General features: G+C 50.9%; 3 protein-coding genes across 7 annotated transcripts in view; 1 reads left to right on the forward strand and 2 right to left on the reverse strand.

Annotated features, from left to right (window-relative positions):
* On the reverse strand, positions 1 to 613 carry POLR3K (RNA polymerase III subunit K). Its single transcript, XM_061473367.1, has 3 exons — positions 483 to 613; positions 319 to 406; positions 1 to 241 (listed from the first exon to the last, which is right to left on the reverse strand). The coding sequence occupies exons 1-3, from the start codon at positions 591 to 593 to the stop codon at positions 114 to 116; spliced, it is 327 nt and encodes a 108-aa protein (XP_061329351.1). The 5' UTR covers positions 594 to 613; the 3' UTR covers positions 1 to 113.
* On the forward strand, positions 613 to 25,707 carry SNRNP25 (small nuclear ribonucleoprotein U11/U12 subunit 25). Of its 2 annotated transcripts, none has more exons than XM_061473366.1 (6): positions 613 to 747; positions 845 to 935; positions 1,013 to 1,118; positions 1,199 to 1,273; positions 2,223 to 2,285; positions 25,697 to 25,707. In XM_061473366.1, exons 1-5 carry the CDS (start codon positions 634 to 636, stop codon positions 2,275 to 2,277), a joined length of 441 nt encoding a protein of 146 aa, XP_061329350.1. In that variant the 5' UTR covers positions 613 to 633; the 3' UTR covers positions 2,278 to 2,285; positions 25,697 to 25,707. The 2 variants fall into 2 exon arrangements, with proteins under 2 accessions (XP_061329350.1, XP_061329349.1); XM_061473365.1 differs by lacking the exon at positions 25,697 to 25,707 and adding an exon at positions 3,557 to 3,747.
* Positions 3,875 to 26,862, reverse strand: part of RHBDF1 (rhomboid 5 homolog 1) — a 37,099-nt gene continuing 14,111 nt past the window's right edge. The window contains exons 2-19 of one of the 4 annotated variants that reach the window (XM_061473339.1): positions 24,985 to 25,126; positions 22,700 to 22,830; positions 20,153 to 20,254; positions 17,133 to 17,346; positions 15,168 to 15,374; positions 14,339 to 14,461; positions 14,019 to 14,179; positions 11,536 to 11,787; positions 10,690 to 10,801; positions 9,754 to 9,828; positions 9,030 to 9,191; positions 8,822 to 8,922; positions 8,028 to 8,091; positions 7,481 to 7,575; positions 6,427 to 6,502; positions 5,847 to 5,947; positions 5,432 to 5,585; positions 3,875 to 4,632 (exon numbers count right to left, since the gene is read on the reverse strand). In XM_061473339.1, the coding sequence (XP_061329323.1) occupies positions 4,213 to 4,632; positions 5,432 to 5,585; positions 5,847 to 5,947; positions 6,427 to 6,502; positions 7,481 to 7,575; positions 8,028 to 8,091; positions 8,822 to 8,922; positions 9,030 to 9,191; positions 9,754 to 9,828; positions 10,690 to 10,801; positions 11,536 to 11,787; positions 14,019 to 14,179; positions 14,339 to 14,461; positions 15,168 to 15,374; positions 17,133 to 17,346; positions 20,153 to 20,254; positions 22,700 to 22,830; positions 24,985 to 25,104 (2,670 nt within the window). In that variant the 5' untranslated portion in view covers positions 25,105 to 25,126 and the 3' untranslated portion in view covers positions 3,875 to 4,212. Of the gene's footprint in view, positions 4,633 to 5,431; positions 5,586 to 5,846; positions 5,948 to 6,426; positions 6,503 to 7,480; positions 7,576 to 8,027; positions 8,092 to 8,821; positions 8,923 to 9,029; positions 9,192 to 9,753; positions 9,829 to 10,689; positions 10,802 to 11,535; positions 11,788 to 14,018; positions 14,180 to 14,338; positions 14,462 to 15,167; positions 15,375 to 17,132; positions 17,347 to 17,710; positions 20,125 to 20,152; positions 20,258 to 22,699; positions 22,831 to 24,984; positions 25,127 to 26,862 lie in introns of those variants that run through there. The other 3 variants (XM_061473338.1, XM_061473340.1, XM_061473341.1) reach the window with 3 other exon arrangements.

The raw sequence follows: 26,862 nt of genomic DNA on the forward strand, positions 1-26,862 counted from the left end.
TTACACCCAGTGACATGTTTATTGCCGCAGACTCCCCCTTTTTCTCCCCAAATCCCATCGGGCCTGTGCCGCGCCTCTTCCCTCAGCCCTGAGGCGGGAGCGGAGCGGGGCCCTCAGTCCCGCCACCGGTGCCCGCACTGCGCGTTGCAGCACTTGTAGAAGGTGGTCATGGGCTCGTCGGCCGAGCGCGTCTGGATCTGCATGAAGTAGGCGCGGGGGTGCTCGCACTTGGGGCACGGCTCTGCGGGACGAGGCGCGGCGCCGTGAGGTGAGGCCCACTCCTTCACCGCCCTCGCTCCCGTCCCGTCCCGTCCCTACCTGCGGTGGAGTCCACGTTCTCCCAGGCCGCGGCGCCGCCCAGCACGTCGTCCACCTCCTTGAGCCGCGGGTACTTCCTGCTCGTCACCTGCGGGACGCCGCCGGTCAGTCCGGGTCCGGCCCCGCGCCCGCCCCCCCTGCCCCGCGCCCTGCCCGCCCGGCACCTTCCTCGTGACGTTGCGCACGTAGGGGCAGGTGGTGCAGGCGAAGCGGTGGCAGCGCGGCCCCTCTTCGGCCACCAGCACGTTGCCGCAGGCCGGGCAGAAGAGCAGCATCGCCGGTTCCGCGGCGCCGACCGCCCCTTCCGGCGCGACGATGGCGGCGGCGGAGCCCGAGGAGGAGCTGGCGCACGCAGAGGTGCTGGAGCTCTTCCAGGAGGCGCTTGCGCGCCTGGTGCGAGACCCGCTGCTCTGTGACCTCCCGCCGCAGGTAGGGCCGGCGCCGCCGGGGGCCGGGCGGAGGCCGGGGTAGCGGTGGCGGGGCTCAGGCCCGCCTCACTCGCCGGCCGCGGCCTGCCCGCTCGCAGGTGACGGCGGAGGAGATCGGCTCGCAGGTGGCGCTGGAGTACGGGCAGGCCATGACCGTGCGCGTCTGCAAAGCGGACGGCGAGACCGTGCGTGCGTCCCGGGGCCGGGGGGCGGGAGCGGGCAGGGGCCGCGGGCCGGGCGCTGACGGGGCTCTTCGCCCTCCGCAGCCGTGGTGGTGGTGCAGAACGCCTCGGTGCTGGACCTGAAGAAGGCGCTGCGGCGGCACGTCCAGCTGCGGCAGGCACGGCAGGGAGGCGTGCAGCACCTCAGCTGGTGAGCGGGGCGGGGGGCTCCGGCTGCACGCACGCACCCGTCGGCAGCACTCCCCCATGGCCTAAGCGGTTTTGCCCTAGGAAGTACATATGGAGGACGTACCACTTAACCTACGGCGGAGAGAAGCTGGCAGATGATAGAAAGAAGCTGCGAGAGTGAGTAATACAATCTCTTCTGGGGGCTGGAGGGGCCGCGCTGGAGCACACGCAACATTGGGACTTTGTGCCTGGCTCTGGTAGCTCCTGCACTTGAACAGGACCAGCACTGCACACACAGGTGGGACAGGCCCTGCCCTGGCAGACCACCTGCAGGACAGGAAGGCCTCAGGCAGTTCCTCAGTCACAGCCCTCCTGTGCAAAGTGTGCACCTCCAATTCAAATCACACCAAGGTACTTAAGAGTAGAACACAGAGAAGGCCAGGGATGGTGTCCTGTGCACAAAGCACATTAGTTCAACTCCCAAGGAAACTGGGAGCACTTGGGGAGCAGCTACTCAGCAGAGCATGGGGTCAGGTCACATTGTATTGTGGAGGGGACCAGGAATGGAAGGAACCCTGGACAACTTGCGCCAGTGCTCCCATCACCCTCACAGAGGGCTAGGCAGAGCTGCTGAGGTAGGGAGGAAGAGAGAAGAATGCCAGGCAAAGAGTGTTGGGGTCTGGACTTGCTCAGCCACAGAGAGGATCTACTAACAACACTTACAAATAACTCCCATGTTTCCATTCTCAGGGCAAGGAGGCAGGAGGTGCTTCTGAGCACTCTAGCAGTTGCATACAGCAGTGCTGGGTATGCCAGCCTGTGTGCAGACCAGCAGGACAAGCTTGTCTGAAGTATTAAAAATTTAGCAAGACAGCCCTACTAAAAGCTTTCCTTAAAAGACTGAGCCATGGGCAATAGATTTAAGGGGTTGTTGCAGTTAGAAAGGCAGATAATCAGATCCTTAGTGCTGGCAGCGTGTTCTACATACACAAATAAGAAATTGTCCTGCATTAGAGCATAGCAAGCATGTTAAGAGTCCATCTTGCCCTGGGAAAGAGGAGGCTATAGGTGTTCAAAGGTTGCAGTTCCTGGTTAACTGGCACATAACAGCATAACTGTCCTTCAGGTATGGCATCAGAAACCGGGATGAGGTCAGCTTCATAAAGAAGCTTCGAAAGTAACCTGTCAGGTAAGTCCTGAACATCCATTAGAGCTACCACTTCTTCATCTGTCTCTTCCCCAGGCCTTAGTGTTCCAGCTCAGAGCAGCCAGTGCTGCTGCTCTCTGCTACACAGCAGGGCATTACTGAAGGCATGTGTCTGGGTTAGGCTTGCACTCTATGGTCTGTTTCCATATCCTGGTTGTGTTGTGCATATTTTTCTCTGGCCAGAGAATGACAATTCAGCTACTTCAGTTAACATGCAGCAGCAGCAGTATCTTGACAGTGATGTATCTCTACCCCTACTTTATGTTTAGACTCTGAATCTTCTCTAGCCATGTCCTGAGACTGATTAAATGCAGTGTTCTTTTGCTGGTTTGACTGCTTCCAAGGCGTTAATTTTAGCCTTCTTGAATGTCTGTAAATCACTGTCAGGAACGTGGCTGGGTGCTAACTCATCCCTACATTGCTGTAGGCAATTGCCATCACTCAGGTCATTTGGGTCCTTTTGTGTGCCTCAGGCTCTCATACCCACATGGCTGTTCTCCCACCCTGCTCCGAGTGCACCTGTAACTAACAGAAATGTCCCGTGGGTACACATAAGCAAATGCAGCAAGCAAACAGAGCGCGTTCTTTGCTGTTCCATTGTGAGTGTATCTTGAGCCATTTTTCTCAATTACAATAAGGAATTAGGAAGAGGGATGTCAGCTTACAGATCCAGTTTCTCTATTTCTGGTTTCTACAAACCAGAGTTCAACCAAGTAATTGTTCTCAGAAGACAGGACACACCATGAGACTTCTGGTCCTGATATTTCTGTGCAACTGATGCATTCAACAGGAAGCACTAGCAGCATGTATATTCACCTGTTTGTAATCTATATAGACATGATTCTGCTATTATGCTGCTATTTTTATAAAGTTGTGCACACAAACACAAGATGTGGCCAAGACTCCAGCTTAGTTATTTTAAAATCATCTCTGCTTCCTCTCCGCATCTGAAAATAACAGGCACAGTGGCTGAGTAGTGGCAAGAGCAGCTTTTCCAAAAGCTCGGGGTTTTGTTTTGTGGCTCCAGGTAGCTGCATTAGAAACTGTTGCTTTGTGACCACAGTAACCTTTTTTTCTTCTTAAATGCATCCAGTGTAGTAAAACGTGTGCTGTAACAGAAGCCATCTGCCCCTGGTGCCTGTGACCAGCAGTGACCTATGGCACTGGCTGATCCACCCCAATGGAGGTGTGGTGATAAGAGAGCCCAGCATGCAGTAACTATTGTCACTGCCAAATATACTGTTTCTTAACAGAGCACACAGAGAATCCAGCCCTACCAAGAGCAGAGTGAGGATCCGACGCTGTCCTGGAGGAGAAGGTGGTAACGTCAAAGAGAAACAAATTCCAGTTGAAATGGACATTTTTTGCAGTTGCTGTTTGAAATGTCTGTTTCTGAGCTCTAAGTGGAATGCACTTGCAGTGATTAAAGAGGCTCTCTTTTTTTTTTCTGAGGCTTTTGAGGCTCTTATTTCCAGCTGCAGGTCTGTCAGATGCTAGAAAGGATTGATTCTAGTGGTACATGAAACAGCACAGCTGAGATAAAGTAACAAACATAGCCACAGACTATGCAGAACAATTAACAGTAGCTAAAACGCTACCTTACCATTTAATCACCACCTCAGCAGTAGTAAACAACTCTGGTTAAAAATGTAGTATTGAAACTAGTGTAATAAAAATAATGGCAGCAGAAAAGGTTCAATACAATTGAACAAGGCACAAACGTTCCGTTTTCAGATTCTTCTGAGATAAGGCAAAAACATGCCTGCCAAGTGCTAAGGAGACAGTTTAAATTAACCACGGGCAGGGTTAGAAGTGTCATTGGATTAGAGGCTTTGTCCACATGGAACTGGCACAGCAAACGCAAAGACATCTATCTCCAGTGCCTGCTCGAGAAGCCAGCCTTTGCCTTTCAGTGGAGCTGTGCATCCAGGTCGTATTTCTCGCAGAATTTGTCTGTGAATGGTATACAGGTGAGAAACTCGCACCACTCGCACTTGATGGGGTAGAAATAGAACAGAATCACGAGTCCTGAGAAGAGTGCAATGAAGATGAGCTGGAAAATTATAATTTGGCATCGCTTCCTATATAAATCAAACTTTCCAAAGCTAATGTAGGGCAGGAAGGCAAAGGAGAGGAAGAAACCACTGATAAATCCTGAAATGTGAGCAAAATTATCAATCCAAGGCAGAAGGCCAAATGCAAAAAGAAAGAGCACCACAGCCAGCAGCTTGAAGAAGGCCCTCCATGGGCGTGCCAGGATTTGCCAACTCTGGAAGAGCTCCACAAAGAGACAGGCCAGAATCCCAAACTGGGATCCTGCAGGGCCAACCTGCAGAAGAAGAGCATTACAGGTAATATCAGGCACATGCCATCTGCCTGGCTTCTGTAGCCAGCCCCAGGCATTACAGTTACTAGTCATTCAGGTCCTTGCTCAGAGTTGCTGGGGAAAGAGATGCTGCAGTCTGCAACTTCATTCTTACTCCCTGAACCTGTTATAAAGGAGCCAGGTTTTATTTAGGATCAAGGTAAGTGTGAGGCCAGCAATCACCAGAACAGACTTTCTATTGAAGGAGGACAGATCTGGTTCAAGTCACCAGAAGGGATAAGCCCTTGAGGGCAATCTCTTGACTCCCACCACACACTTTTCCTTAAGGGAAGTACCTGGAAGACAGTTCTCCAGGTTCTGCCACACAGCCTTCTGAAGACAGAGAGTCAAATCAGACTTTTCCAGCTGTGGCATGTGGACAGGGACAGTCCTAGACAGTCTGTGGGAAAGGTGAACTCTGCTCCTTTCCCCTCTCCTGCCTGCCACTCACACGTGGAGGGGCTCTGGCACTAGCTACAGCTCTCAGTTCCCAGCCTGTCAGGGCCCCCTCTTACACTGTGGTTGGACAAACCCCTCACTCATTACGAGAGGCAGCCTTCTTACTGTGGTCAGACTGGGCCAGTCACTTGGAAAGCCCAGGTACTCTGGGGGTGTTACTGTTCAGCAGCTAGATGTACAATGCATGTGCTGCAGAGACTGAGTCCAGCTCTGGTGTCTCTGCCTCTGGCATAGGGGCACAGGCATGTATGGAAGACTTGTGTTCATGGTAAGTTACCAGGACCCTAGTCTGCAGGAGACCCACCTCTGCTCTGTAGGGTAGAAATATTGCACTGGCAAGGTTCCCAGTGATGCCACTGAGAAGGTAGATGATAGAGATGCGATGCCATCCTGCCAGCTTCTCTAGGTCCCGCAGGATCGTCATTTGGAAACAGACTGAAACCAGACAGTGCAGGATCCTGCCAAGTTCAGAGTACAGGAGCTGAAGCAGCAGACACTGAAGTCACCCCTGTGCTTGTGTTCTTTGCTAAGCCTGGTCTGGCCTCACCCACACCACTAATACCCCTCCCAGCAAACACAGCATGGTAAACCTCAGCAGGGACAGCAGCTCAGCAACCCCTCTGTCTCCCAAGGAAGGGACTACCACAACAAGCCTCATAGCAATCCCAGTGTTCAGGGCTCCCTCACCCAGATAATTCAAGTTCTACACATGTGCTTACCCAGCATGGAGGAAAAGTGAGAGCCAGAGGCGGTAGAACTGGTCAGGGACCTCTGGATTTAGGAAAGGGAGGAGTCCACAGACATCATCCATGCAGTGCACCTAGGGCAGAAGTGTGGTTGTGAAGAGCCAGCCAGCATGACTCTTTACAAAGCCTACTGCAGAGACTGCAGTGAGTTCTGAAAAGGCTCTCTTCCCACTGCTGTATCAAGTCCCAGTCCGTGTCTCCAACATCAAGTTACACATGACCCATTCCCTTTGGCAGCTTTATGCCCCCATTCTTCACTCCAACACATGCACAACTGAGACACTGCACTTGCTCACCAATGCAGCAAGAAGGTTCAATTCTGCCACTGCTTCAGTCCAAGTCCTAAACTGGTCTTCAGTGAGAGACAGCTGGCTGTAGTGGCAGCCAGCTCTGCCACTACAGTCTGGATCATCAACTTCCCCCAGACTCCAAGTGGGACAGGACACAGGACTCCCAGTCACACTGCAGCACAACTGCCCCTAAACCTTGCCAAGCCACTAAGGGGAACAGGAGGGGAAAAGGCAGCCATACAGCCCCCCAGCTCTTCACTTACCTGAGAGCAGAGTGTTGCCTCTTCATGGAAATAGCCCCGCATAAATTCACAATATTCCCGGGAGGTTATTTCACACCTGTAGGAGGCACAAGTAATCAAAATAAGGAAAACCAAAAATCACACACATGGAAGGTACAACAGGCCATCCTGTGCCCTCCCAGATGACCCACTCCCTGTTGTCTCAGCCCACGTCTGCCTACAAGAACGGATGCCTTCAGCTGCCCGTGATGTGCTGTAGTGTCTCTGCAGCAGATGTACTAACAAACACACTCCCAATCTGAGGCCAGTGCTACTCCCCACTGACCCCTCTTGCTTCTCTCTCACAGGCAAGCCTGAGTGACCTTCACAGACTAATGCCCTGCATACAGGGGCTCTAAAACAGGTCCTAAAGCTGAACTATCTTCAGCTGAGAAAGAGCCACTAGAGCTCAGGGAAGCTGTGTCTCTGGGGCTGGGGGAATCTTGTGCCTCCATAACTGACACATGAAAGGGGGAGCTAGGCCAAGGGTGTCCTGGTCATGACTTTCACGGAGAGAGAAACTTCTTGCAGCAGCACTGATTTTTCATCCTAGCAGGAAAAGCCAGGCCAAAGCACAGGGTAACTAGTTAAGCTGAGAAGCAATGCAAGGAAGCACAGCATCTTCCTCCCTGGCAAACCACCTCCCCGGCATCTCCTTGAGTGCTCAGGGACTCCACACTGCAGCCAATGTAGCCTACTGGAACCAAGCTGGCCATTCCCAAGAAAAAGCACAGAACTCCCCAGCAGAAGTATTTAATCCCTTGGGATGTGAGTCCCTCCAGACTGCAAGGATCAGTTTAGTGAGATACACTACTGCACTGAAGACTCAGTCTGGCTGTTATCCCTGCTCATCCGAGAGCACCTCTCCATCTGGGAGACCTGTTATGGCTCTCTGTGCAACTCCCCTTCCTAACAGGGTTCTGGGCTGTGTGTGGGAAGGCCAAGGAGGACAAATGGCTGCACCTACAAACTGGAAAGGGCCCGTGGTGTCTCACCCCAACACTCAGCTCCTCTCCGTACAGGTAAAACTCATTACCTTCCTTTGGTCCCAATGCAGCAGGGCCGGCCTGTAATCACACAGTCCATGTGAAGGTGGTTGGTGTAATTCCCAGCACTGTTTTTCGTGCAGATCTGCAAAATGACAACAGGCTGCAGTCAGGCAGCCATGGCTTTGCTTGCTGCCTGGGTAAAGTCAACATAGCCCCTTGGGAAGAAGCCAGCGTTCCCAAGGCCTCCTTGTGACAGCAGGATAGTGCCTGACAGTCCATCTGCCCAAGCCACAATCAACACCTCATCTCTGTCAACGACAAAAAACAGCCCCGAGGCTGAGTTGGTCTCCATCATCCTGTTACCCTGCCAGGGCCCAGCACTTTAGCTGGCACAGAGGAACTTTAGCTGTTAGAGGGCTTTAAGCCTTGGCTAGACAAAGCAATGGCTGCCCTGATCTGGTGTCTGCAACAACAAGCAGGAGGCTGCACCAGAGACCCTGCCCTTCCACCAACACAGCTGTGGCTCTGCACAGTGGGATGCAAATGCCATATTCCAGCTGCCCAAACAGGCTCTGTGCCACCAGCGATGCTCACCGGCCATTTGGTGATGTCATCTGGCCACTCATGTGGCTCCATCGAGGCTGGCTGCTCACACACCCTGCAGCAACACAAAGCTGAGATCAGCCTGAGAAATAACTCTCCCCAGCACCAGATGCCCCCAGGAACCACCACACTGTCCTTGCACCCAGGCTGTGGTCCCACAGCTCCCCTCTGTCCCTGGCAAGGGGCTGGTGATATGCTACATCAGATCAGCCAAGGCTGTGTTGATCAAAGCTGCAGCCTCCTTCCAGCGAGCAGAGATCATGGCTCCACAGCACAAAGGCAGCTATCTGAGAGTACGCAGCTGCCCAGAATGAACTAGCTTCTTCCCAGGTGGACACAACCCCAAAGGGGGGGCATTCAGAAGGTCTCAGCTCTACATCAGCCCATGGTGGCCAAGGACAAAGGTGTGCCATGGCACCCGGCAGGGCTCTGGGGCAGAAGTGTGCTGGGAAAGTGACTGCTGTACCCCAAGAAGGAAGCTTGTGTGGGGAGCAGGTGAGGAGGGGCAGAGGGATGAGAAAGGCACCCACAGCTCACAACAGGACACTGTGCAGGCCAGCAGCCAGCAACAATGGAGATTAGGGGTGAGCAGAAATATCATGCTCTGTCTTGGCCTCCCCCTGAAGCTGTTGGGACAAGCAGGGACATCACTGACCTGTCCCCTGGTCTCCAGAGCAGCTGCTACCCCATCCAGCAATCAACTGGTGTGGGACTTCCTGCCTCTTACTGTACTGTCACAGCAACCTTGTCCCCACAGGATGGCAGCTGGGCTAAGCAGGACCTACCTGGGGTCCTGATGACAAACAGACCCAAACTGCCTCTTGTTTCCTGCCAACATCGGTGTGCTGGGGTGATGGGGCCACTTCACCCACACGGCCAGCGTGGACTGCAGGAAAAGAGGAGAGTTGTCACCATATAGCCCAGGGTGGGAGAAGCATCAACAGAAGTGGCCCTGAGCCAGCAGGGTTAACACGAAAGGGCCATCACACTCACCGAGCACTCCTCCTCTGAGGTCTGCACACAGCCTGACTTGTCGTTCCGCACACAGCAAGCAGAGTGCTTCTCCTTCTCCCGCTTGGCACTGATGAAGCTGTGCACTTGCTGGTCCTGCCTCATGCACGGTGAGAACTTGGCCCCGAGGTGGATCAGGGCCTCCTGGCAGAGATGGAAACACTCAGCTAAGCCATGGGGCAGGCAATGATTGGCTGGGATAAAGCAGGCTGGGGGAACTGCAAGGTGTACCCCTATCAGGACTCAAGGGACCAGGGACAAGCCCTACATGATGAAGCCCAACTTCAGGCATACTCTCAGTATTCACGTTGAAGAAGTCAAACCCAGAACAAAAGTTCAGGGCTTTCCTTGTCCATGACCTTGGAAAGGCCAGTACTGTGGCTGGGCAGGGAAACTGGGACACAACAGCCATTCCCAGGGGGAATGGTGTCAGAAAGCTGGCACACCCCATACAACTCCTGCATTTTCTCTAGCCCATGCTTGGCTTTGCAGGAACAGGGTACAAAGCAGGAGTGCCAAGGCCCAATCTCCAGGTAACCCATTCTTCAGATGGTTGGTGCCAAAAGCACCGCCTGCACCCTGTCAATGACAGCAGGCTCTATGGAAGGTTCAACTAGCAAGCATCAAGCTCCAGCCCCTGGAGTGGCACGGCTGCAGCATGCAGTTCCCCATCAGCCCACCAGCAGTTCCAGGCAATGGCACTCACTGAGCTGGGGCCAATCCAGAAGTTTTCCTGCTGAACGTATTTGACATTTTCATAAACCCCTCTGTTTCGTAAGACCTGCAAGGAGAGAAAGTGAGAGCCCCATGAACTCCTGCACACAGGGGAGCAGGGCAGGCAGCCGGGGCTGGTGGAAACAGCACCCAGGATGAACAGAAATCCCCACGGCCACGGACTGGGTGCATGGTTCTCTCAAACTGGTCTTTTGCAGGATCACTGATAAACCCCCATCAAGGCACGAGCATCTTCATCAAGATTTCATTTAAAATGTCTATCTCTGGCTACTTCAAGAAATCCCTGGGCCTGGAGACCTGGGGGTAGCTTGAGAGCCTGCAAAAAGCTTCACAGCTCAGAAGCCTAAGCAGCATTTGTTGGCAGCACAGCCCCAGGTGCTGGTGTCAGTGCTCTGAAAGCTGTCAGATACTTAGGTGAGAAGTTCCCCAGGGCATCCCCTGCATGGAGTGAGGACATAGCTGTAGAGATATGTACCTCAGAGACCTTAACAACAGTGGGAAGGCTACAAACAGCTTCAAGATCAGCTCTCAAAGTCAGACAGGTCAGTTTTTCTCCTGGCAGAAGCAAAATCCTGCAACTTTTGCAAAAACTTAGGTTTGAAATATTTCCCTGCTATGGACATCCTTCTGGTCACCAGGAGGGGAACGGGTAGTTTGAAAGGGCTCCCAGTGCAGACACAACTAGAGCCTGCAAAGAGTCCACCATGATTTGTGCCAGTTATAATTTGAGGTCAGAGCAATGCGGCTGCAGGAGGTACAAGGCTGCATGGGGGCTCACAGAGATGCTGCAGGCAGCCCCCAAGCATGGATACCCAGCATTCAACTGTCAAAGCCATTAGACAAGTAGCCAATATGCTGCAGACTACAACACAATCACACTCCTGGCAAATCAGGGGGATTTACTTACTGAATCAACAGTTTCATGTTGCGAGAACCCCACAGGGGCAATGCCGTAGATGCACACAGCAAGGATGGTAATGAGTGAATGCACAAAGGTGACCCAGTAAGTGAAGAAAGGCCTGGATGAAGGAAAAGGGAAAAGATCAGAGGCAGAAACCCAGGCACACAGGAGAAAAGCTGCTGTTTTTTCCTAGGAACCTTGACAGAATCTAAGGTACATAGCCGGGGTGCACAGGATTGGAGACAATGACATAAGGTCTTGCTGGCACAGACCCTCTTTACTCCAACTCCCCCATTGCACTGGGCAAACCACCTTTTTCCAAGAAAACATCCATGAGAACATATAAGCCTGATGCCAAAGTGTGTTGTGTGTCTGAATTAATGACTTTAGGGGAATGATCAGAGGTAGAGATTCAGAGCCTTCCTGTTCATCGCAGCACAGTGATGGTGGGACAGAGATCTGCAGGCCCTCCAGGTAGCAGAGATACAGACACCTAACACAATGTGAGGAGCAGGGTGAGCTCCCAGTGCATGGTGATGCACTGGGACTAACATGCACTGTACGTCAATGGATACAGACTGGGGAGGTCTTAGCAGCAGTTTCACCCAACCACCCTGAGGCAGTGGCCTATGTCACCAGGGGACAACAGCAATCAATTACTCGTTTTGCTGGGACTAAGTCTATGACTGCAGGTCTCACCTGTGATCATCCATGTCCTCGATCTGCTGCTTCACATAGGTGTCGATGCGCTTACAGTACAACAATCGCAACCCCAATTACTAGTCCAAATCAATTACTATCCCAATCAATTACTGGTTTTGTTGGGACCAAGTCTATGACTGCAGCTCTCACCTGTGATCATCCATGTCCTCGATCTGCCGCTTGACATAGCTGTCGATGCGTTTGCGGTACGTGCGGTTCGTCAGCTTCCCAACCATGCCCAGGCCATACGGCCTCTTCTCCTTGGCAAAGAGCTTCCTGACAGGGACAGCTATGCGCTGGCCACGCTTCTGTGGGCTGACACTCACCACCTCCTGCCGCAAGCGGACCTTGGGCTGTGCCAGGGCCCCATCCTTCTGCTTCCTCCAGCCTCGCTCCAGTGGGCTGAAATAAAAAGCGGGATAGCAGTGGTTTCCTTCTGCATGGCACAGTAATGGGGACCAGCCCTTCCCTGGTCTTTGGTGGCAGCAGACCCTGTCTTTCCCACCACGGCTGAGCTGAGCAGCAGCTAATGGCAGACAAGGTGCCATGGAGTAGAAGCTGTATTTCAAAGGGTTACCCAGTGTCAGTTGATGAAAGTGCAGGACTGCACACTGAAGGTGTGTAAGGCAGCTGTGCCACACTAAGCCCCACCAGTGAGGAGCTCTCAAGGCTTTAAAGAACTGTTTCAGCAACAGGCTAAAATGGGGAGGCTGCATCTGGGCACATCTGCAGCCTCAGGCACATCTATTTCTTCCTCTGCTTCATTCCTCTTACTCTGCCCTCTGCTAGGAAATGGAAGTATACTTTAGCCCAGCATTGGAAATCCCTACTCTTAAAGCACTTTACTGTGACTGAGCTGTTAAGTCAAACCCCCATGCACACCAAATCAGACAAGAAGAGCAGGAATCCAAGCAGCTTCCCTGACCAAGAAAGTGACACTGTCATGTACTGCAATCCGTGCCAGTTACCTCTCACAATCTGCCTCCCATTCTTCCCTTTACTTGCACCAGTAAGTGCAAGAGAACAACAAAACCAGGCTTCAACAACACACTAAAAATCCCAAGCAGCACTGTCTAAAGGAAGGCTTTTCACCAAAACGGTATGTGATGAACGTTGCATAAGCTGTTGGTGAACAGTACCTGCTTTGGAAGTCTCGTCATATTCAGATGTTTCTGTGTTTATTTGCTCTTTAACAGCAGTCTGGAGGTCAGGTCTGCAGCATTCAGACCCTGACGAAAAAATCCCTACCTACCATTTCACCCTTGCTCACTGCCTAGCAATATGGCAGGTATGTCCCTCATATGCACTCTAGTCTAATTTACCTTCTCTGGCTTTCTAAACAACCCCCTCTGCACAAAGATAATGGTTTTCAGAATTGGTCAGACAATCCAGCTGACAGACTTTGTTCTAGAAGATCAGCATCTCGGAGAGATCATGAAGTATGGACAAGTAACAGCATGAGGGAGAATGTGAACCTCCTCAGCCAAAAACACCGCTGTGAAACTTCAGCTATTTTCAAGGTTGCACCTTGCAGAAGATGCATTTTTATAAAGCTGAAAGTCCCAGCTTCCCTTTGGGAAGCCCTTCTTCAACAGAAAGCATAGATTTCACTGCAGCCTGCACTTGCCCCAGGAGTTCAAATGGTTTCTGTGTTACAGACATGATGGTTCCTAATATTTTCAGTGCTCGGCTATCTGCGTATGCCAAAATAAACACCCAGCCACCTAAAAGGACATCTGACTACGACTCTGGTAATAGTTCCCTGCAGTGTGAAAGAAATGCATTTTCCTCAGTAAATAAAACCATTTAAGGAGATCCAAATGGAGATAAGAAGACTGAGACCATCTCACAGGAGTGACAACAAACTCCCACCTTTTGCCACTTCCACTTATGTTAAGACTGAGTCAAATTCTTGGAAACACTTGAAGGGAAAGCGCCAACACAGCAAGATGGGCTGTGAACAGCAGAACCACAACAAGGACCTCCCTGTCTGCTCCAAGTTCACACCCAGCAGAGCTCTCTGCTGGGGTGAGCTGCCAGCTAAGCTAGAGCTGACTCGGAAACAACACAGGCAATTACTCAGTACCAGTTACTCAGGTGGAAAAAATCTAGGCATATGGTACAGTACCACCCACATATTTGTAGGGCTCTCAGCATCAGTGCCACACCTTTCTCTCATTTCAAGTGAGGAATGTAGCCCAGCTCGACACTCAGCAATGCTTCACACCACTCCTTGGAGCAAGACAACAGCTCCTGGTGACTGTGGCAATGGCAACAGCCTTCTTGTCTTTGCTACATTCTCCATAGCCAAAGGCTGGGCCCCCAGCATCCTCAGAGCTGAATAAGAGTGTCTTTTGCTTCTTCAAGGCATGATACAGTCTCTGAAACACATCACGTGAGGCTGGAAGTTGCTGGAGAGACAGCAGAGGTGGCCTCAGAGTCACCTTTCACATGCACGGGTAGCTGGGGCAGGAGGTCTTGAACTGGCCTTAAAGAAAACCCATTATTGCACTGCTCTGCGCTCTGCACTGAACCACAGTACTTGGATACTGGCTTCCTCTCTGACTATTCCACTCTGAACAGGTTGGCCACCTCATGTGGGTGGTTTTAGCAGCTTCCAGGTGGATACTCACAGTAGCAAGTGGCTTCTTTCAAGCTCATTTTTGTCCAAGGCCCCTCCTGTGAGGTCCGTCTGATCCTGAGGTTTCACCTCTGCATCTTTGATTGCAGCTTCTGATGGTGACTCAAACACTTCATCTGGGTAAGTAGAGAGCTCCTCATGAAGGACTCCTTCCTGGGCAGAGAAACAGAAGTCCCATCAGAAGAAGCCAGCATCACATTAAGACACCAGCCCTGGCACAAAGCAGTGCTGTTCTCCACAACGCAGTCCTGCCGGACCTCGAGTCCTGCACCGCCTCTGCTGCCAGTACCACACCGGAGCCCTGCCCCTCACCCGAGCAAAGAAAGAAGTGTCGAGCTCATCTGGAAAATCCACCGTGTCCTCCTCCAGGAAACTTGCTGGGGTGAAGCTGCGCCGCTGAGCTCTCCTCAGGGTGCTGTCCTTCACTGAGCGCCCCTGCAGTCACAGGAAGAAAACTGCATCAAGCCGCTGAGAAACCTGAACCCCAGGCACATGCAGGATCACCCCACAGGGAGCCCAGGCGTTGAGCTGGTTCACACTTGTGTGTGGAGCACAGCAGACCTGCTGATGCGCAACACCTTCCTGGTGAGACTCACAGGTGTTACCCTACTTATCAATCCACAGGGCCCATCTCCTATGTGGTGAGACTTGCAACATGCTCCTCTACCACGATTGTACAATGTTGACCAAACCAAATTGACAGGTGGTACTAGGCACAGCAAAAAGGTCCCAGGAAAGCCGACACATAGCAGGATGAAGAGATTTGCATAGTAACAGCCCCAGGTACTTCTGATATTTCATGACCACTGACCAGCTGCAGATGGACTGCCAAGAGGTCCAGGCAGGCTGAACTGGACCTGATGGAACGCTCTAAGGCTGCTGGCTGTGGGAATCAAAGCCTTCAGGCCAATAAAGGGAAAACAAGACCTGTACCAAAACCTAGCTATCATCCCTACTTTTTGCAAATTCTGCCTCCTAGGCACATGGCTGAAACAGAACAGGAGAAGGCTTAGTTTCTTCCCTTCCACCACTGCTCTCCCATCCTCTCCACTCAGAAGCTCCTTCCCTCTCTCCTTCTCTCAGGACTGAGCCCCATCCTGCCACCAGACCGGTGCCTGGTGCCTGCCCCCACAGACAGTACCTTCACCAAAGCTGCAGCTGCGCGGAAACTCATTTTAGCGACAGATTCCCGTTTCCGCCGCCGTGGAAGGCGGTTGAACCCTGAGCGGGAGCTGGTGAAGGAGCAGAGCGATGTGGCGCCAGGTGTGATCGGTGTGTGCGGGATGCTGAAGCCATCATTGTCGTCAGCCATGCGAAAAGCTCGGCCGCGGGCCAAGGGGTCTATGATCTGCAGAGAAAAGCAGCCCATCAGTCCATTCACACCCAAACCCCTCCCTACCAAGCCCTCCTCCCTCCAAGCAAATGTCTTGAGACCATGACAGTGACCTGGTTCCCAGGACTGACCAAGAACCAGGCTGGACAGACCAACAAGATTCCACGATAGGGAGATACGGCATAACCTGTTGCAAGCTAAGCCCTAGTTGTACGCCTCAAACCTAAGTCCTCAAACCTCTCGCCCTGCCCTCCCTTCTCCCCACCTTTTTTTTTTTCTTTTTCTTATTTTCACCCGGAATGTTCCCAGTGCTTACAGGGGACTCCAAACCTCCTTCAGCCCTTCCTGAGCTCTTGGTTCTACTCATCTCCTGTGCCAGTGAGCTCCACAATCAGAGAATGTGCTGTCTGAACAGGAGTTTGAGAAATCCCTGGAAACAGCAACGCTCTTTCTCCAGCTAGTTTCCTTTCTGATACAGGACAGCCCAGGACTTAAACAGTATCCTGTTGAAGCTTAACTGTATATTTACATCTGCTTCCATTAATTAAGTTCTAACAGCTGGAAAAAGCAGGCAACCTTCCAGGAGCTGCAAGCCCTTCTATGGGACTCTTCAGGCCAAAGCTCTCACTTCTTCCAAACATACAAACCAACCTAATGAAAATATTGCCCTCAGCCACAAACCTTGCCTCTGTCCTTACATCATCACAGCTGTGGTTTCTGTAAGACTCCTATGCTTTATCCTAACGTTTTACAAGCTTTTTTTTAACCTGCAGTTGAACACTCAACATGAAGCTTTATGGGCTTACACCTACTGATACCACGCTCTGATTTCATGTAGCCCAAGTAGAGCCCAACAGTATTTCTGAGTCTCCTATGACCAAAGACTAACTGCAAGACACTCTTACTAGCCAGTAAGAAATCAGGGAAGAGCACAACAAGGTGAAATTTGATTGAAAGATGCACAAAATGCTCTGCTTCAGTGACACAGCCAGGCTTCAGGTCACAGACTAACCTGCTTTGAAATCTGTTTCCCTACTTGCCCAGGTTGCAGTGCTGCTCACTAATGCACAGTAACCAACCACATGGGTTACTATCACTGAATGGAGCAGAGGGATATTGTGGGTTAGTTCTGTAGTGCTTGTCACTGGATGTGCTTGACTGGGTCTTGTTCCCTGGGGTCACACTTGAAGGTAGGGAGGAGGGAATTAGGAGATGCCATCTGCAGGCACTCAACACCATTTCTGAGGACCTGTAAGCAGAGCTGTAGTACTGTTAATACAAAAGACACCCTCCAAATTCTTGAAACAGCCAGATATATAAGAGGACAGTAGGTGTGCTTCTGCCTGCATTCTGCTTGGGTCAAGGATCCACTAGGCAATTGTCCTGAGTGATACCAGGTCTGTTACTGTATATTTGAGTCCAGGGTACTGGCCAATCTGTGTACAACAGAATTTTGCCCTTGCAAAATGGCAGCAAAACCCCCCAGCTGAACGCTCTTGGACATGCTGCACACATCTAATCCCCACCATAGTTCACACCATGACAAACACTGCTCTAAGCCTACCACCAAAACAGCTGAGGGACCTCAGCCAACGAGACCAGAGAGAAGGAAGGAGACTGCCAAGCTATATCTGAGACTTGAGAAGTGTCTGAGCACAGAGCCCAGACATGTTGAGGCAGAACTAAGCCCGCAGATAGGTCACAGCTGCCAAAGTGGTAAAGACATTGTGCAGAGAACTCCTGATGGCCTTGAGTCTGTCCCAGATTACTCACCTTTTGCATGCCCAGCTGGCAGGGTCCAACATACAGTGGAGGAGGAGTCTCTGTGCTTGTTAGAGAAATATTGTCCTGACTGGGCAAGTCCATTTCTCGGATGACCTGAGGTTTCAGCTTCCCATACCGCAGACTGCAGTGGCGGAGGCTCTTTCTCTGCCATTTCTGAGTAGCGTCACTGTCTTTGCTCACCCCAAACCAGTCCGCTGTGCCTCTGAAAGATGCCAGCATACAAGTGCAAAGGAGCATTATGTTTGCTTGGACTATGCACATGAGAAGTCCAAAGCCTTGGTGGTCTCTTCCAGCCCAGCCCAATTTAAAGACACACAGAATTCTTCCCCATGAGCATCTCACAGCCTGTCCTCAGCTGGTTTTAGCAACCTGACAGATGCTGGCCAGAAATGTTGAACCATTAACAGCATTCTGTCTCTTAAGACAGAAAATAAATGACAGGGGAGATTTGCTGTGTGGAAAGAACAGTTTGTTCTTATTTTTTCTAAAAAGAAAGAAAAAGATGGAACAGAAACTCAGAAAAGAGCTTGGTGACATTTTAAAACCCATCTATTGAAAACACTTACCATCTCCAGGGCAGCTCTACATCCCCATTGTGGGATTGTACTGTTCCATGGCTCTGGAGCTTCTCCCAAGAGCCACCAGAATTCACTGTTCTCTCCCAGCCTCCCCCCCACTCGCAGGATACTCCCAACTTCTCCATCTCATGCTGCAGGATTTCTATCCTCCTCAAAGGTAACAAGTGTTTGCTCTGGTCCTGATCTCTGCTAAGGCAAACACACACAGCTCTAAGCTGCTGGTTGCAGAGGCAGGAGCACAAGGTTGCAGCCTTGAGGTACGTTTGCTGCCAAGTGGCAGCTGTGACAGAAGAGCAGTTGATCAGAAGCAAAATCCCAAGGAAGGCAGAGAGGGAGCAAATAAGTCAGACTAACAACCTACTTCACATACTGCAGGGCAGCTGATACCCTACACCTACAAAGATCATCATAGCCCTGCCAGTGTTTTCCCACTGTGATTAATCTTTCCTCCGAAGATGACAAGCTGCGTCAGCCTACAGTTGTCTGCCCCAGATGCCAAAACCTGAAAGTCCTTTCAAGCCAAATCCCATGCCCTGGCCTCAGAACCCCTGCTCAGGAGCAGGATTTCCAGCTGCTGAGAAGCAAGACCTCCCAGATCACAAAGCGATTATGAAAAGATACACTGGAATAAAGGCTGCATTAAATTTAGAATTAGGTCACACACAGGGGAACTGAGTCACTGCACTACAGACAGGGAAGTATTCCCGTGTTTTGTACAACACCAAGCAAAAACCATCAACCAACAGGTGAAGATCTCCTGCCACCATGTAAAAAGATGTGAATTTGAAATCCACAGCCTTTCCAGCTAAAATCTCCAGATGCAAACCAGCATACATTGCCCTCAGCCTCTCCAGAGGATCCAGAACAGATTCTTTGGCTGGCGTGAGGTTACCTGAGCAATTGCTGGATCTCACCTGACCTCATTAACCCAACTGTCTTCAAATGCCTCCAGCAAGTCCAGAGGGGCCAGACCTCAGAGACAGAGCTACAGGCATGTCTCAGAGTACTGCTCTGCTTCCACAGACCCACATCTCATCAGAGCAATCTCTCTCTGTCTGGAGCAGAAGGGTCAGCACCTGGCCTGACAGACCCAAACCAAGCCTACAGCACAGAGGTGATGTGCTCTGGCCATGCAGACGCAGCACAACACACACCACAAAACAGTCTTACAACTCAGAGGGCTTCTCATACACAGCTGTAACCGGTATTTCATCAAGAAGGTGACCTTGGGTAACAAGTCCATACATGAGGCCGCTCCTCAATGGGAAAAGTTGGAGGGTCATTTGTGCCGTATGAGCATCTTGATGAATGGCCCATTTTACCAACAGTAGAGCCTCAAAGTCCTCTGAAACTGTGCTCCCGCTAGTCTGCAAGGACAAGCACTACCACAGCCGTTTTGTACTGCAAGGACCACTCCTGAGCTGCATAGACACCACTGGGCCAGAGTAAAGAGCTGTACTACTCTCTGATCATAGTCAAGATAGGCCAGGAGAGCTGACTATGATTTAGGGTATCTGGGAAGATACTGAATGCCTATGTCCAGCTGGGGAGCCCCATCACATCCTATGCACTGTAACAAGGAATGAACCAGCATCAGAGGTCAGCTCTTGCTCTTCTATTGCACTGAGCAAACTAGCTTTTAACGCCTAAAACCAATAAGCAGTTGTCAAAGGTGGACACAGTGCCAGAGTGAGGAAGGTGGGACAGGAATGGACTCCTGGGCCAGTCCACTCTAGGTATAGTCCTCACCATGCACAAAGTCACATTTCCTGTCTCATTTAAAAGTCTACTAAGCTCCAGTCTTGGGGTGGTGGTTGATGGGCCATTGTGCCTCCTGGAGTGGCTCATCTCCTTGGTGCTAGCTAAACGAAGACCTCCACCTCAGAAAAAAGACAGTCATATTTAGATTAGAACAAGCCATGTTGTCAACAATGAATGAGTGGATGTTATATTCCATTCCCAGCTTCTGAGCCCCGTCTGGACCAACATAACTAGCATCTGTTCAGTGCTGCTTCCTCTCCTTCCCCTTCTGCCCCAAGGAGGCTTTAGGGCCAACATATGCATATACCACATGTTGCATTGATGCTAGCAAAGGCAGGCTGAGCTGTGGCTGCCCTGGGGAGATATTCCAGCTGTGGTGAACACCAGGAGGTTGACAGCTTGTTAGGAAAGGCAGGAGGGAGTGAGGCTGGCAGGTGGACAGCTTGTTAGTCCATGCTACTTATTGACAGCTGCCTACATATTTAGTAGGAGTGACAACTGGTTTTTGTTAGAAGCGCACATGAACTTTCTCACTCCGGTCTGTTTGCAGGCCTCCTGGCCAGCCCTGGGAAGGCAGCACAGTCCCAGCAACAGACAGGATCTGTGCAGGTCACAACAGCCCTTGCACACACATGCAGGGGTGGGTTTCACACTCAGTGCTACCAGTACCTGAAAAACGATCGGGGCAGGGACTGCCGCTTTCTCAGGGAACTCCTGCCCACCCGGTGCCCCTGAGCAGGCAGGGTCTGACTCCTCTGAAACCGTACCTGTCTGCTGCAAAGAAAAGACAGCTGAAGGGAGGGAACTTGTAGGGCTGTGCAGGGGAGCAGCCACCTGCATCCAACACTTCCCCATCTTCTTCCATAGCCCCATCCACAGCAGTACATGGCAGCGGCTTCCACCTGAGAGCATCACCTCAGAGAAACAACCAAACTCAAGCCACACAACAGCACCTTTGAACCCAGGAGGCTGCTGAATCCTTTTGGTGCATCTGCACCTCTGACGTACGCCTTCCATTGCTCTTGAAGATACCAGGGATACTGCGACCTACCTCAACCCCTAGATCTCTATGATCTGCCTTCTGCACAGAAGCCCAGCTACAGATCCCACTGGTTGGCTTTGGACACTTTTGTATCTGCTCAGATACAGGTTTCTGCTGCCACAGGAAGTGCCCTGGGCCCATTTGGGTTGACCCTGACAGGATCTTGCCGGGTGCACCTGTCTCACATCTGTCTGCTGCCTTGCATGGACATCTTAGATACCCCAGGAGACTGGAAGTAGTGTTAGCTGCCTATACTCAGACACATGAATAACTCCCACATCATTTGTAAGACTTGACCTTAGGCTCCCTAATGTATCCTCCAAGCCCCAGGGAACAAGATGGTGTGGAGTCCTGCTGCCAGAGAAGTTTCACATCCCAAGGGCTGTGTTAAGCAGAAAACCTAGCAGTCAGCTTCACTGGACTCAGAAAACAGATCTCCAGGATACTTCTACAGATGCATGGTCTGCAATTCCCCACTGCAGCCCTACCTCTGCTAAACAGAGCACATGCTTTTAGGCCTTCCCTTGGTACTTTCCAGATCCCTATCCCTGTTTCTGATTCACTTCTTTCATGCTTTTATTGCTAATGTTATGTCATGTGTGCATCTCCTGCAGTTCTGCCCCTTGGAAAGTCTTTCCCACTGCTGCACCTGCTCTCCTACCCACATCCTACAGCACTCTGTAGACACTGCTCACAAACTGAGTCCTCCAGGAGGAAGAGCACTGGCTCTCCCCCATGCTGCACAACAGCAGATGAAACAATCAGCACTGCAAAACAGCAGTGACACCACCACATACATACTCTGAGCAGGAGACTCCCAGGATGTCACAGGGTCTGTTGGTGCAACAGCCGCACGTCTGCCTGCTGCCCCAGTGCTAGGCAAGACATTAGCATCTCCCTTAGTTGGAGCTTCACCACCACCGTCCAGCACTCCTCCTTTACTCACTGTAGCTCCATATGCCTCATCTGTCTTATAGTATAGTAGCACTGGGAGAAAATTTGTTCTCCCAGCACCAAAGTGGTTTGCAGTTCCCCAACCTCTCCACCCTACACAAAAACTGTTGTTGTGAGGACCTCTGGGGAAGAAGGTTACCCTGGCCCTGCCACACAATCCTTCTTGTTAGGACCTTTCCAGCACCCCCCCAGAATATCCCCTCACCCTTGATATGCTCTTGCCCAGTTGCCCTGGCAAGGAGTGGGACAAGGTCAGCAGATACTGCTTCATGGCTCAGTCCTCCCAACCTCACAAGAAGCAGGATCACAGAGAGCTGCTGTGGGAGAGCTTCACTATCAAGACAGCTGGGGAATGTCTGAGGCAAAGGGAAACACTGTGTGGGAGGTAAGTCTTTCCCATAGCTGAAAAGTTGCTTCTCTGTAAGTGGGCGAAGCCTAGCTGACTGAAGTGCCCCTGACCTGTGGAGCTCCAGGGATGCTCCTGGGATCCAGGCAGGTCTAACACTGCCAGAGAAACAAGCCAGGCATCTCAGGAGAGCAGCTGAGAGAGCCACTCCCTTTGAATAAACTGGGATAAGCCTTTGCCACTGGGGGGGATGGAGCATCAGCTCTGGGGCTGAGTTTCAGAGAGTCCTGGATCTTGGGGACAAATGATAACCCTCTGTAAAGGTGTGGGGCATAGGACCCAGACAGCTTCTCTCTACTCTCCGTCACCCCCCATAACCACCTCAAGGACCATCAATGAACTAATGCTAGGATCCAAGCTGCTGAGAGTCATGGACTGCTTAGGATGGGCTTCTGTTTCCCCCAGCAATCATATGCTCTCAGATACAAAGCAAGGCCAGCTCACTACTTCATACAGTCTTAGCTAAACATCACGGCCTAAGGTATCCTGCTACTAAAAAACAGCCAGCTCCCTGGGGAATAGGGACAGACAAAATTTGTCTCTAAGCGACACTGTCCTGATCACTACAATCTTCCTCCCAGAACTTACCTCCTTACTTACTAAACACAGGCTATATAGCACCCATGGCTTATGTACTGGGGACCTATTTGCACCTATCCTCTTCTGCAACCTCATGATAGATAACAAGAGAGACAACCTAATTCTGCTGTGATACGCCTCTGAAGTGCCAGACCATGCGGAAAGCAGAGGACCATAAGTCCACAAGTAAAGGACAGAATCTTCTAAAGCAGGCTCCAGGAATTCAGTTTCTCACCTCTTGATGGTCTGGGTAATCGAGGTCTGCCGTTGTAGCACCGGTCTCCTCACCTCGTTGGGTAGGGAGGGTATGCGTGTGTTGTCAGCTGGCATGCTCACACTTCGCAGAAAGGCCTGGCGTCTTGTGGGCTGCACAGGAAAGTAGGAGGGGGTCAGTGTTCTCAGAATGATGCTCTACAAGGCCAGACAGCTTGTGCAACATCTAGTTAGCAATTCAACAGCCGCCCAACACTCCAGACACAAGCCGGGTGCATGCAGTTGGGCAGCAAAACTAGGATAATAAGGACTATGTTCATATTAGCCAGGAATGGCTCTGCAGAACAGAACAGTTAGCATCAAGGACACAGCACCTGTGTGCTGCAGTGGGTCTCAGTTCAGAGCAGCTCTAGCCTGGACCATCAACTGATGTACATTTGTAGATGGGATGTATTACATGAGCGCCTGCAACATATGCTCCTGGCTGTTTTCGAGCCAGAAGGAAACCAATCACACACTCCTAGACCACCCCACAAGGTGGAGAGAAGCACAGTAACTGAGATTTCCTTCATAAATTACTCTGGATCTGCACTAAAAGCCTGCGAGAGCTGTGAGTGGTTGTGTGCTGTAGCTACTGCCTGGTGCAGCCTAAGCAAGCTGGGAAAGTCACATCAGCTTTGTTCATAACCTAATTGTCTGGACACACTCCGGTCTAAAAGCTCCTGGCATGTCTTGAGTGATGTCACCTACCAAATATGACACAACTCACCAGACTGCTCTCAGCTCATACAACTGCCTCCTGACTCCCCAGGGCTGTTCTGGGCTAATTTTTCATCAGCTTGGCAGAGACATCATTTCCCATTTGTAAAATGCAGGCCAAGCAGACTGCCCCTCTGGCAAGTGAAGCTCTGATCAACTGCTTTTCTGGTCAGTCTGCCTCAAGACTACTTGCTACTCTATCCCCTCTGGCCCAGAAAGTTAATAATTCCCACTAATATTAACATGTTCTGTTAAGTTTTATGTGAAACAATGCATAGATACTCAGGTTATAAGTCAAAGGAGCCCACTATGCACTCTTATCCTGACAGCCTGTGCTGGGCACACTGGAGCTCCAGAGAACATCAACTCCACCAGCTTCCATCCTAAGTACAGAGTATCTCTCCAGGGATTTCAGGTAAGAGAGCATCCATCAAAGCCTTAAATAAATTATTTGGAAAGTTTCAACCTGCACTGTTAAAACCCTGTATTCCACTTCCAATCCTGCAGACTGAATCCTGATCACTTTCCTTCCCAGGTAAGACCAGAACCAAGATTTATCTGCCAGAATCCCTCAGATAACTGAAGTCTGTTTTAGTCCCTCAATCAACGAATGGCAAAGAGGCCAGTCTTTGCCATTCCAAGTGCAACATAAGCTCTCTCTTAAGATCAGCTTGTCCTCAACTCCCCCTCCAGCTGTCTCACCCTCCATTTCTCTGATGGCTAAACCATAACATTCCCATAAGCAACTGAACCCAGGCACAGCCATGGAACTGGGCAGGAAGAATACTCTGGCTCTGCCTTCAATGCAGGCAATCTCTGTTCCTGCAGTAAGGTCACATGAAGAGCCAGCAGTCATCCCACCAGGTCTCACCAGTGAGAGCTTTTGCCACCTTGTAGCAGAAATTTCTGTTATTCTTCCTATACCCAGCACAAATACAGATGTTTTTTGCACAGTTCCTATTAACCTATTGCCCCATCTCTACTTCACCATCCTTCAATTTTACTTATCTCTCATTCCAGATTATTTTCTTCTGTTCCTCATGCTGGTAACAGCTTTGAGTTGCCAGTAACTGTTCTTTCTCTGCTGTTACTGACAACAGCCTGTCATTGTCTTGGCTATTCATAAGTCAGATTCATTCCCTGCTCATTTCAGTATAAACTCCAGCACTTCTAGACCCTTGTGTTTGTCTAGGGAGCCCTTCACTCCTCCAGTCCCCTTAAGAAATGCTTGTTTGAATACTTCACTCCCACATCCCTCAGCCAGGACACTTTTCACAGTCCTCACATCCAAACAGTCACGTCCACTGATCTGAGTGCATCAGCCACCCACCCTCATCCCTCCCACATCTCCTTTAAGGGGGAGTTAATTACCGATCATGAATTTACTCAATGGCTCTGCCATGGTGGTCTTGTGACCTGCCATCACACTGCATTTCTCTCAGCTGGGACTGCTGGACACTACAGGCACAGGCATGCTCTCAGTGCAGTGGGGCTCTGCAACCCACCCACAGCTTCACAGACCCTCCCTTCTGCCCCCAGCTCCTGTACCTGCACAGGCTGCGGCTCTTCTGGCACCGACACAGGCACCGGCACTGGGATGTCTAGTTTCAACCATGGTGGCTTCTTCCGCTGTAAACTGCTTGTGCTGTCGTGTCGCGTCTCCGACATTGTCCCACGTTTGTCCTCAGGCCTAGGAGAGGGAAGAAATCACAGTCAGGAGGGAACCAGGCTCATCCCTAACACAGTAGTGCCAGCAGGGTCAAGCAGAGCGTGCTCCTTCAGGCTGCAAGTGACGGGACCCAAGCCACACGTTGGATGACCTCCCAAAGTGCCTCATGAGGGTTCAAGCGTCACAGCTTGTGCCCACGCTGGTCAGCCAGGACCAGGCACTTGGAGGACACAGCACATTTCTGAAGCCTGCAGGACCCTGCGCCAGGTGCCAGAGACTGCAGTCACAAGCCTGAGAGTCACGTCCCATTAAGATTTTTGCTGAGACTACTGTGAGATCCGGATTCCTTAAGGACCAGTCATGAATTAAATCTTAATAAGATCTGGATGCAGTCCAACCAGCTAAGTAACTGCAGTACCAAGAGCCACTGACCTCCCTCTAAAAACAGCTTGTGACTCACACAGGCGCCACTGCCCACCCAAAGCCAAGCACCACACTCTCCTATCTACTACTTAGCAATTAGCAAGTGGCCATTTCTCTTTGCTGGTTCTAATCTCTTTTAAAAAAATAGTAATTTTCTAGAAACACAAGAGTGCACAGAGCAATGCAAGTATAGCACAAACATTAGAGAACTGGCACTCATCCTGAACTACGAGTGGTTTTCATACATAAATAATAATGATACAGTATTTAAGTAAAAACCGCTGTGTAACCAAAATGCCAAAGCAACCAGAATGACTCGCTGTTGTCTTGCCCACTCTACTGTACTGCCGCTTCCTCCTGCTGTTTAGGTTGCACGAAGCGGGACAGGCACCATGCCACTTTCAGGCTTGCAGAGCAACTATTTTACTGTGCACCTCAGAGAAACAATTAAGAAAATAGATGGCATTGGAAGGAGATCAGCTCAGATACTGCCACAGGTACCTTCCAACCTTAAGTTATTCTACCAGCCCATATTTATTCTTCTGCTAGCACACACACAACAGTAAGCTAGTAGTGGACAGAATGTGTGCTGAATGGAACAACTCATCCAATTCCCCCACCTCCCCACCCCCACCCCCCAGCTCCCTCCCTCTGTTGTCGTAGGCCACAGATCTCACAGGGGACAATAAAAAGAGATCAAGAGTCCCAGCCTCTTCCCCCACCCTGGTGGACAGATGGAATAAGCATGCAGTTAACTTAGCAGGCACATACGATTTCAAAGACAGCGTAAGAAAAGCTTTCTGTTTGCATTAAACTCAGCATTTTTATAATGTTAACACAGTCAATTTATTTTAAATGCACAATGATTTTAATAGACAAGGATTCCTCCTTGAGAGTGGTCAAGTCCTAGGACAGAACTGGAGGCAGGGGGATCTCCATCCCTGGGGACGTTCGGCACTCAACTAAACTCAACTGCCCTGAGCAGCCTGAACTACCTCCGCCTTGTACAGCAAGTGAGCCAGGCAACTTACACAGGTCCCTCCCAACCTAAATTAGGCACGAGTTCCCTGAAATACACACGGTCTTTCGTGGCGTTTCCACCCTATTCCCACAGCTCCCTGCAGCTGCTCTGGAAAGGGAGCCGCGCAAAAGGTGAAGCTTACCACCGCAGAAGATACACAGTGCAGGGGAAATAGGTCAACAGACCTACTGGTATTCTCCTATGGGTTAAGAGGAGAGAATCTCAGCTAAAAGGAGCTGAACACCAGCTGCTAGCTCAGTCACACAAGCCAGGCTGGCTGCCAGGAGCACTGCGCTCAGCTGAGCCAGAACGA

Source organism: Pezoporus flaviventris, unplaced genomic scaffold, assembly GCF_033815535.1.
Source record: "Pezoporus flaviventris isolate CSIRO_AGI_PZ_B2104156 unplaced genomic scaffold, CSIRO_AGI_Pfla_v1 ptg000078l, whole genome shotgun sequence".
Classification (NCBI taxonomy): Eukaryota; Metazoa; Chordata; class Aves; order Psittaciformes; family Psittacidae; genus Pezoporus; species Pezoporus flaviventris.

What these genes read in the sequence shown, in the direction of transcription:
- POLR3K (XM_061473367.1), bottom strand. Translation starts at nt 593, where the DNA reads ATGCTGCTCTTCTGCCCGGCCTGCGGCAACGTGCTGGTGGCCGAAGAG. An exon ending in TGCGCAACGTCACGAGGAAG is followed by an intron (nt 407 to 482) that starts GTGCCGGGCGGG and finishes GGCGTCCCGCAG; the next exon opens with GTGACGAGCAGGAAGTACCC. An exon ending in GAACGTGGACTCCACCGCAG is followed by an intron (nt 242 to 318) that starts GTAGGGACGGGA and finishes CTCGTCCCGCAG; the next exon opens with AGCCGTGCCCCAAGTGCGAG.
- SNRNP25 (XM_061473366.1), top strand. Translation starts at nt 634, where the DNA reads ATGGCGGCGGCGGAGCCCGAGGAGGAGCTGGCGCACGCAGAGGTGCTG. An exon ending in AGCGGACGGCGAGACCGTGC is followed by an intron (nt 936 to 1,012) that starts GTGCGTCCCGGG and finishes CGCCCTCCGCAG; the next exon opens with CCGTGGTGGTGGTGCAGAAC. An exon ending in GGCGTGCAGCACCTCAGCTG is followed by an intron (nt 1,119 to 1,198) that starts GTGAGCGGGGCG and finishes GTTTTGCCCTAG; the next exon opens with GAAGTACATATGGAGGACGT.